A 10,260-nucleotide genomic window follows, 5' to 3' on the forward strand; every position below is an offset into this window, starting at 1 on the left:
ACAAAATCTACGCAAAGTCATGGCTTCATTCTCTCTTATGGCACATCTAATCATGTAGTCGTTAAACTGCGTTATATACTCATTGATAGACTTATTCCCTTGTCTTAGATTGTTCCATTGATCTAAGAGTTTATTCCTATAAGACTGGGGTAGGTACTTCTCCTGAAGTTTTTGTTTCATTTTGATCCAATCAGTTATAGGAGGTTTATCTCTCATCTCTAAACAATCCTCAACATCTCTCCAATAAATTTTGGCTTCATCAATGAGCATCATCTTAGCAAATCTAACTTTTCTATTATCAGACAAGTTATGCCACTCAAAGAATCGATCCATATCACGAATCCACATATCAAATATCCAAGGATCATGACGACCATCAAAAGTGGGGGGTTTTATTTTGCTAGGACTCAAGACTCGCTCATCAAAGTCATCATGTTTAGAGTAACCTAAATGATAGTCATACTGGTGGCGCTTAGAGTGAGCTTGTCCATAATGATTGTTCTTGTGATATTCATTAGTCTTTAAGTGCCTTATTCGAAAACTCTCTTGGGGCTCAATTCTTCTAAACATATTGATCACCTAAGTTTGCAGTGCCCTTTAAATGGTCATAAGAATATGACTAAGGGTTAAGTCTACGGTAAGTGTAAACTTAAGTTTGGACACTAGATGATCATGACACAAAAGCATACAACACTCACTTAGAAATGAAATTGAGATCACAAATGGTTCTTACAAGTGAAATCACAATACAAAAATAAAGCTAATTTTTTTTTTTATCCTTTTTTTCTTCTTCTTAAATGTGGAGATTAATCAAGAACAAATTACACTAATAAAATTGTAAGCATGTAATACTAAATTCTTAAGTGTAAATGATTAATCAAATACGATGTCATAAGCAAGAATTCATAATTATCAAATAAAATAAGATATTAGCTATCATTGATGAAAGAGGTTGATGAACAAAAATTAACAATTAAAATTCTAGGTGAGATTTTTTTTTTTTAGGAATTTTCTTGGCACAAAAGTAATATTAATAATACCTTAAATGACAAGTGAAAAACCAAGAAACGTAAACTTCAACAAATATGTGAGAGTGATTCACTAACTAGAGTGCTGGGAGGAAGCTGGAGCTGACGTGGCAAACCAGATGAATGGACTGCTGACATGGCAGATGACATGGCCAGTTTGCTGACGTGGTGGGTGACGGGGACGCTCATGTCTGCCGTGGCAGGGTGGCATGTCTGGAGGGGCAGTTGACGTGGCGGTCAGCGCTGATGTGGCAGGTACGATGACGTGGCACACGACATGGCAAGATCTGCTGGCGTGGCAGGTGACACTGATGCTGGCGTGGCGATGACGTGTCTAGGTTAATTATATTCTCAGCTGTGGTTTTCTTTCTTTCTTCCGTAGCTTCTGTGACCCGTTGCCGCCGCTGTCGGCGATGGCTCACTCCGTGCTCATGCTTGGGGCCAGCGGCGCGAGAGGAAGAGGTGGTGGTGTCGGGTGTCGCTGCTGGGTGGGGCTGTTGATCCGGTGTCGCTGCTGGGCGGGGGCTGCTGCCGAAGGTGAGGGCGCTGTGGATGGGTGGTCGCGGCTGGTGCTGTTGCTGGGGTGCGGTTGATGGCGCTGATGGTTAGCAACGCTGGAACCAGCGACTGAGAGCTACGGTGGCTGTGGCGCTGCAGGTTTGTTGAAGGCAGTACCTTGGCGTGGTGTGCGATCGATGGCTGTGGTCGGCGTTGATGTGGAGTGGCCGATTGTTCTGTGGAACTGATGTGCAGGTCTTCTTGGTGGCGGGCTGCCGCTGATGCTCGCCTGGGGCGCCGCTGATGGCGGGGCGCCGAAGACAGTGACGATGAACAGTGAAGATGAGCTGATCTCGGTTTTGGTGGCTATTGGGGATGCCCAAACTGCTCTCTGGTGAGGATGAAACTGGTTGATGCGTGGATCCGTTGTGATGGGTGTTGTGGGTAGCTGTTGCTGGTGGTTTCGTGCTGCTGAAGCCGAAGATCCACTGATGTCTCTTGCGGTGTCAATCTGGTGGTTGCCGCTGGTCTGTGTCGGAGGTAGCAAATCGGCGTGGATCGGTGGACTGATTTGTAGGTCTTCTCGGTGGTGGGTCTGTCGTTGTGACTGGCTGAGACGCCGCAGATGGCAGGGGCGCCGCTGCTGGAAACCCGATTACAGTGGATGATGAACAGTGATTTGAACAGTGAATAGTGAACAGTGAACCGTGGTTTCTTGTAATTAGAACAGTAGGGTTTTGAACATGGATTTTTTTTTTTTTTTTTTTACAGTAGGGTTTCACATAAACGCATAGATCGTTTAATTGTAAGAACAATTAAAAGCCATGCTCTGATACCAAATTTGACGCGGGACAACAAACAACAGAATTAAAGCCGGGAAAAGAAAGAAGCTTTAGAAGAAGAAGAGGAGAAGAAGAAAGCCAAAGAAGAGGAGAAAGGAGAGTAGGGAGATGTAAAATCTGCAATTTTCATTAATCATCAATAGTTCCTTACATTTAGAAAAGTAGGGTATTTATACTAAAACCCTAACTCGAATAAGCAATTGGGCTTATGACCCATTAAATAAAATATCCAACAATAATTAAATCCAACCCAACAAATAAAACCAAATTCATAAACCTTAACTAAAAGTCCATATGAATTAAGCCCAAAAACATAAGCTAAAGCCCAATTTCTCAATGGTTTGGGCTATCCTCCATCGTCTATAATTATACGCGCGCGTAACCAATGTTTCCGGTTCGGTGTCCCCATCAACCACGGCAGAGATTGTGTCGAATCACCCCTATGAAAGAAAGTGGTTCCACTCCCCATATTAAGGGCTTTAAAATGGAATTGAGCTGGACAGCAGATGGAGTTGCAGCAATTTCAACATAGGACTAACTAAACAAAAGGATAACAACAATAATAAATAAGTTTTAAAGCAAGAAAAAGAATACAGCATAGGAAAGGGCATCTTTTACCAGGGTCACGCTCACCTGAGCTTTAGGTTTTACTTTTGCCTTCTTTCAGCTCTAACAATGACCTTTAACTCATTTTATTTTTCTCTTTAGTTTTCTTCACATAGGTGTTGCTGACCACTGAAGAAAGGCATGTTCATAATTACACAGGGTTAAGCAAACTACTCTTTAATCAATGACCAACATATGATGAACCTTTTACATTACAAATTTTGAGCATCGACAATCAGCACGCAGGGCCTTATGCAATGTCTTAAGCTGGAAGCGTGAGAAGTGTTTCTAAGGAAATCGGCGCTGGTTAATAAGGATTATTCCAGGATTGAAACATATTAGCTTTTCTAGGTGAATGAAAATCAGATCAGTGTGGTAACAGAAGAAGTTAATTTCTTCACCTATGAACAGATCTTAGGATCCACATTTGCCAAATGTTACGATGAGCTTCAAGATAAAACCATACATCATATATCTACATTGAGAGAGAGGTGCAGGACTGATCCCTTTCTTGTCAAAGATGTCGAACTTTTGAAGTGTAGAATGAAAAAGAAAACATGAGAAGATTAGACTGTTAAAATGCAGTAGTTGATCCTATTAAGATCCAATGTTATTCTTTGTTAGCTTACTAAAAGCATCAATAAATTTTTTGAAGGGAAGGAAATATGCGCAAGAAGCATCTGGAAACCAGTAATAAAATAACAATTTCCATTTAACTTTATCTTCAAGTTCTTCATATCAATCTGGGCGACAGTATATAATATTTGTGGAGAAATAAGCATATGATTATTACATCCACAGACTAAATAAAGCTTATTCTTTCCCTCCATTTTGCTCTTCTTGGCCAACCTAGTCTATCTACAAAACTCAAAGGCAGCTTCTCCATCAAAGCATTCCTTTCTTCACAATTCAAAGCTACTACTGTGAGTGAGAAATAACCAATCAATTACTCCTTCCATTTATATTGTAACTTGGTGACTAGAACTTCTTCGCTTCCACTTTGAGTTTCAGATTTCTTGTATAGAGTCACTTCCCTGTAGCTTCCGACACCAGCGAAGTAACCCAGAAAAAGAGCATGAAGCTAGTGGTAGAAATAGTAGATGCTCATGACCTTATGCCCAAAGACGGAAAAGGTTCAGCTAGCCCATTTGTAGAAGTTGATTTCCAAAACCAACTAAGCAAAACCAAAACCATCCCGAAGAACCTCAACCCTGTTTGGAACCAAAAACTTCTCTTTGATCTAGATGAAACCAAAAACCGCCATCACCAATCCATTGAGGTTTCCGTTTACAACGAGAGGAGACCAATTCCTGGCCGAAACTTCCTTGGTAGAACTAGAATTCCATGTTCAAATGTTGTCAAGAAAGGTGACGAAGTTTATCAAACTTTCCAATTAGAAAAGAAGTGGTTTTTCTCAACTGTCAAAGGTGAAATTGGCCTTAAAATCTATACCTCACTAGAATCGAAAGCTCCTCCCCTTCCCTCTCCATCACAACCTCCACCATCTAATATACCACCAGAAACCTCTGCTTCTAGTTCTTCTCTCCCCACTATTACTCATATTGCAGAAAATACCGGTCGTGATTGCAGAACACTTGCTGCTCTTCCTAGAGCAGAGATTCTTCATACTTCTGAAGCTATTACAGAACAGCCTGGGAAAAAGATTTCTGCAATTTCTGAAACTAGTGGCGGTTTTCCTGCAAAAGAGCCAAAGAACAGTAATAAAGAACCTACCAAAATAAGAGCTGATACCACTCAACACGTACACAAACACCAAGTCCTGCAGAAAACCAGCCAATCGGTGGAGAAACTACCAAACGGTGCCCCTTACACAATGCATGCTGCTAATCCATCAGCTCATTCAAGTGATCTAGATGACTTCAACTTGAAGGACACCGACCCCCAGTTAGGGGAACGGTGGCCAAGTGGTGGAGCATACGGGGGAAGAGGATGGATGAATGGCGAGAGATATGCAAGCACATATGACCTTGTTGAGCAGGTATCCTACCTATATGTTCGAATTGTTAAAGCCAAAGATCTTCCTTCGAGCTCCATCACTGCCAGCTGCGATCCTTATGTGGAGGTAAAGCTTGGGAACTACAAGGGTAGGACAAGGCATTTCGAGAAGAAAATGAACCCAGAATGGAACCAGGTCTTTGCTTTCTCAAAAGACCGAATACAGTCATCGGTGCTGGAAGTTTTTGTCAAAGACAAAGAAATGGTGGGGAGAGACGATTATCTTGGAAGGGTAGTTTTCGATTTGAATGAAGTTCCAACTAGAGTTCCACCAGACAGTCCACTGGCTCCTCAATGGTATAGACTGGAGGACCGACGAGGAGAAGGGAAGGTGAGAGGAGAGATTATGCTTGCGGTTTGGATGGGAACGCAGGCAGATGAAGCCTTTCCAGATGCATGGCACTCTGATGCTGCCTCAGTATATGGAGAGGGTGTACTCAACATCCGCTCAAAAGTCTATGTATCACCAAAATTGTGGTACCTAAGAGTGAATGTGATTGAAGCTCAAGACGTGGTGCCAAGTGACAGAAGCCGCCTCCCAGAAGTATTTGTAAAAGTTCAAGTTGGAAATCAAGTTCTCAGGACAAAGATTCACCCCACTAGAACAGCTAACCCACTCTGGAATGAAGATTTGGTGTTTGTAGTGGCTGAGCCTTTTGAGGAGCAGCTCTTTCTAACTGTTGAGGATCGATTGACTCCTCTGAAAGATGATGTCTTGGGGAAAATAAGCGTGCCCCTCAACATTTTTGAGAAGCGACTAGATCACCGGCCTGTTCATTCTCGCTGGTTCAATTTAGAAAAATATGGTTTTGGTGTTTTGGAAGCTGACAGGAGGAAAGAGCTTAAATTCTCAAGCCGGATTCATCTAAGAGTTTGTCTTGAAGGAGGATACCATGTAATGGATGAATCGACAATGTACATCAGCGATCAAAGACCAACAGCAAGGCAGCTCTGGAAGCAGCCGGTTGGGATATTAGAAGTGGGAATCTTGGGTGCACAAGGTCTTCTTCCAATGAAGATGAAAGATGGCCGAGGGAGTACAGATGCCTATTGTGTGGCTAAATACGGCCAGAAATGGGTTCGCACAAGAACAATCGTTGACACTTTCAATCCAAAATGGAATGAGCAATACACTTGGGAAGTTTACGATCCCTGCACAGTGATAACATTGGGAGTTTTCGACAACTGCCATTTAGGAGGAGGCGAGAAACCAACTGCTGCAAATGCAGCACGAGATTTAAGAATTGGAAAGGTAAGAATTAGACTGTCAACGCTAGAAGCTTATCGGACTTACACTCATTCTTATCCACTTCTTGTTCTGCACCCACTCGGTGTGAAGAAAATGGGGGAGCTCCAACTGGCAGTTAGATTCACCACCCTCTCTCTAGCTAACATGATATATGTCTATGGGCATCCTTTGCTGCCTAAAATGCACTACTTGCATCCATTCACAGTCAATCAGGTAGACAATTTGAGATACCAAGCCATGAATATCGTAGCTGTGAGGCTCGGCCGAGCCGAACCACCTCTGAGAAAAGAGGTGGTGGAGTACATGTTAGATGTGGATTCTCACACGTGGAGTATGAGAAGAAGCAAAGCCAACTTCTTCAGAATCATGTCACTTGTTTCTGGTTTGTTTTCTATGAGCCATTGGTTTGGGGACATTTGCCAATGGAGGAACCCAATTACATCAGTGTTGGTTCATATCCTCTTTCTTATATTGATTTGGTATCCAGAATTGATCCTCCCAACTCTCTTTCTCTACATGTTCCTCATTGGAATATGGAACTACAGGTTCCGACCAAGGCATCCACCTCACATGGACACAAAACTTTCATGGGCAGAAGCAGTGCACCCAGATGAACTTGATGAAGAATTTGACACATTCCCAACTTCTAAGTCCCATGATATAGTTCGAATGAGGTATGACAGGCTTAGAGGAGTTGCAGGAAGGATCCAAACTGTAGTGGGCGACATAGCAACACAGGGGGAGAGATTTCAGTCTCTACTCAGTTGGAGAGATCCAAGAGCAACCAGTCTTTTCATTGTGTTCTGTCTTTGTGCAGCTGTGGTGCTCTATGTGACTCCTTTCAGGGTGGTGGCTCTAGTTGCTGGTTTGTATTATTTGCGGCATCCAAGGTTTAGAAGCAAGCTACCTTCTGTGCCCAGCAATTTCTTCAAGAGATTGCCAGCTCGAACGGACAGCTTGCTGTAATACTGCAAGTAGAGCTTGAGGTCTAATTTAACAAATTCCTTATTTTCCGTTACCCTAATCGCTTCTTGTTCGAGTTATAATAAGTGTTTTGTTTACAGTAATACAATTCAAATTTTTGAGATTTTAATGAAATTTTATATTTGTAATTATTTTAAGTATTAAAAATTAAATTTTAAATGGAATTTAATCTTAAAAATCTCAAAATTACGATTCTAAATATAATAAATTTAATATTAAAAATTTAAAACTGATTTTTTAAAAAATATCCATGAAAGATAGGATACCAAGTACCAACTGCATCTTTATGATTGATTTATATACCCTCAAACAGAAATTCTGCTCTCCTGTTCCTACTTCCACTCGCCATGCTATCATTGCGAGAAAGCTAGTGAGGATTGATTGGCTTCCCTTTTCAATTTGCTTTGTGATTTTGAGCGAGAAGCTATAAAAAACCAAGAAAGAGTTCACCTAGCAAGGTACTAGGGACTGCGGAGAAATAGAGAGAACTAGCCAACAGCGTAAAGGCAAATGGCAGGAGATCGTTCTTCATTTTTTTAATTTATGAAAAGATTGTTCCTCTAGAAACCGAACAGTATCACATTGAAGTGCGAAATTGAGCTTTAAATCAAATGCCAATATCCAACTCCAAACTAAGAAACTTCACAGCATTCAATCGAGAAAAAATGTCATCAACAAGCAGCTACAGGCTGCCTGAATAGCCACCGTTGACATCATGGATAAACATGCACAGCCCACTAGAGCTGTTTCTCTTAGTCTTATGCATGGGAAATTTTCAGTTCTGATCCACTTTCCTTGGACAATTCATTGATAAAAGCGCAGCCGTGCCAGGTACCCAACTATTTCATTCAGCTTGAGCTGAGCTGAGACGAAGCAAAAAATGTTAACAACCCGAGGGAAAAGGGATGTTTTAGATTCACTAAAATAACAGCAAAAGCTACACAACTAACAATTCTAATGAACAAATAACATGAAAAATCTTGCACCAAGAAATGAAAAATGGGAAACAAAAATCAATTGCTGCCTTATACGAGGTTCATGTAGCTGTGTCTATTGCCAAAAACACTAGAAGAGGGCATCTGCTAAGATAAAGTTCAAACAAAATACAATTAAAAAGTAGCTCAAGAGAAACGATCCTAAATTTTTCTTTTAAAACACAAGCTCATGAGGCTTCATTCCATCCTTGAGAGAAAACCTTGCGCCCAAGTATGCTTTCAATTCTGGAACACTCTCAATTGATTTAATGACTTGCGCATCCACTAACTTCTGGTCATCCTTCTTTTCTTGTGGGAGTGCATTCTCACCCTGTAACATGGGATGGGATGATAATAAATTTCTGAATGGACAAGATGAGAAAATACAATAGAACATAACCAAATCTAACTAATGACCACTTGCAAAACCCACCTCTTTCTCTCCCTCAAAGAAGTTGTCCTCTCCTTTCTTCTTCTTCTTCTCAGCCTTCTTGGCAAAATATTTGTCATCGAACTTCTCCACATTAACCCCAGAGATGTCAACCTTGGTGGAAGTTGCAATCAAATAAGATTGGTTGACTCTCCTAAGAGGAACACCGTTGATCTTAAATGGTCCTACAGCAATTAGGAAACAAATACCATAATTTTAAGCAGGAAAACCACAGAAAAAATCGTCCACATTACAACAGCACACTAAGTCCAAGACCTTACAAAACAAATTATATCGCAAAATTTTACAAATCCAAAACCATCCAAGCCAAGTCATATCACTAAATTTCCATTTCAAAACAGCATAGAACATCAACCAAGTAAATAACCAAGCACTGATGCGAGCATAATCACAGATCCAAATTTCAGGTCACTAGCTTTAAGATGATGAATAAAATAATTTCTTTCGCCCAACAAAAACAGTAATGCACAAGCCCACTAAAGCACCGGCACGACAGTCAGTATAAATTAAGCAGGTAGATGTCATTGTTATACAAGAAAAAACATAAAAATGATGAAAGGGAATAAAAAATCAAGCTAACCAGTGACAAGAAGCAACCCAGAAGTCAGTTGCTTGAGAAACACAACTCTCTTGCCCTTGAACCTTCCAGCAAGAATGATCAACACAGTCCCAGGAGTAATACTATCCCTACAACACCATATAAAAAGCAAATACAATAACAGATTACAACATTACTTAAATCACATTGCAAAGAATTTAGCAGCCAAAACTATCTGTAAATCAACAGCCTTTCTCACACGATAAATCTCTTGTAATTCAAAATGAAATATTCAATAGAAAACACAACCAAAACCCCATTCTAATACAGAAGCATACTCAAAAAGAAAAATTACAAAATCGATTAGAAGATTTAAGAACTCAAAAGAATGAATTCATAAAGAAAGCGACATGGATAAAAGTGGATACCTGAGCTTGGTGGGCTTCGGCTTGCGCTTGTTAGGCAATGGCTTCTTGACATCATCAGCTGGGTAAAACTTAGGTGGTTTCTCGGCAGAGGTAGGGGCTTTAGCTTTAGGGGCATGTTTAGGGAAAACACCGCCATTTTTGGCCTTGATAGCCCACAAACCTCTCTTGTGGTACATCTGCGACCTCGAGTACTTGCCGATTCCTCGGACTAGATCTGGGTTTCTGGTTACCTGTGGTGTCTTCCTGGGAGCCATTGATTCCGATTGAGGTCTCTCTCTGTGAAAAATGGCCACAAACCCTGGTGGAGAGGATTTAGAGGAATTATATATGCGACGTTTTATATAGGAAGAGAAATGGGAGTGTCAGTGAGAAAAAAAACCCTAGAAACCCTAATTCCGATAATTGGGTTTCGGGCTTGGATACGGGTTGTGTGTGGTTTATTTCTACCCTTGGGCGGGCCTGTGTTGTTACTGATGTTTGGTCTTGAAATTATTTGGATAAAATATATTTTTTAATTATATAAAAACAATTATTTGGTTAGTGAAATAGGTTATAATTTTTGTGTTTGATTATATATATATAATTATGTTTCAAATATTAATTTTATAAAATCTATAATAATATGTTTTTTCTTTATAAAAACTTG

At 40.6% G+C, this 10,260-nt stretch overlaps 2 protein-coding genes across 2 annotated transcripts; one reads left to right on the forward strand and one right to left on the reverse strand.

Moving 5' to 3' along the window:
* The first annotated feature begins 3,627 nt into the window (after window positions 1–3,627).
* LOC7463869 (FT-interacting protein 1) lies at window positions 3,628–7,337 on the forward strand. The gene has a single exon (XM_002298413.4). It carries the CDS (start codon window positions 4,050–4,052, stop codon window positions 7,203–7,205), a length of 3,156 nt encoding a protein of 1,051 aa, XP_002298449.2. The 5' UTR covers window positions 3,628–4,049; the 3' UTR covers window positions 7,206–7,337.
* An 879-nt stretch (window positions 7,338–8,216) lies between these two features.
* On the reverse strand, window positions 8,217–10,011 carry LOC7480099 (60S ribosomal protein L6). The gene is made up of 4 exons (XM_002299926.4): window positions 9,615–10,011; window positions 9,229–9,335; window positions 8,631–8,812; window positions 8,217–8,528 (listed from the first exon to the last, which is right to left on the reverse strand). Exons 1-4 carry the CDS (start codon window positions 9,866–9,868, stop codon window positions 8,373–8,375), a joined length of 699 nt encoding a protein of 232 aa, XP_002299962.1. The 5' UTR covers window positions 9,869–10,011; the 3' UTR covers window positions 8,217–8,372.
* Between the last annotated feature and the right edge of the window lie 249 nt (window positions 10,012–10,260).

The sequence above is a fragment of the Populus trichocarpa genome, chromosome 1 (genome assembly GCF_000002775.5).
Source record: "Populus trichocarpa isolate Nisqually-1 chromosome 1, P.trichocarpa_v4.1, whole genome shotgun sequence".
NCBI lineage: Eukaryota > Viridiplantae > Streptophyta > Magnoliopsida > Malpighiales > Salicaceae > Populus > Populus trichocarpa.

Excerpts from the sequence above, each read along its gene's own strand:
- LOC7463869 (XM_002298413.4), top strand. The coding sequence starts at position 4,050 with ATGAAGCTAGTGGTAGAAATAGTAGATGCTCATGACCTTATGCCCAAA.
- LOC7480099 (XM_002299926.4), bottom strand. The coding sequence starts at position 9,868 with ATGGCTCCCAGGAAGACACCACAGGTAACCAGAAACCCAGATCTAGTC. Across the intron at positions 9,336-9,614 it reads CCGAAGCCCACCAAGCTCAG|GGATAGTATTACTCCTGGGA; the intron begins GTATCCACTTTT and ends ATGGTGTTGTAG. Across the intron at positions 8,813-9,228 it reads TGGGTTGCTTCTTGTCACTG|GACCATTTAAGATCAACGGT; the intron begins GTTAGCTTGATT and ends TAATTGCTGTAG.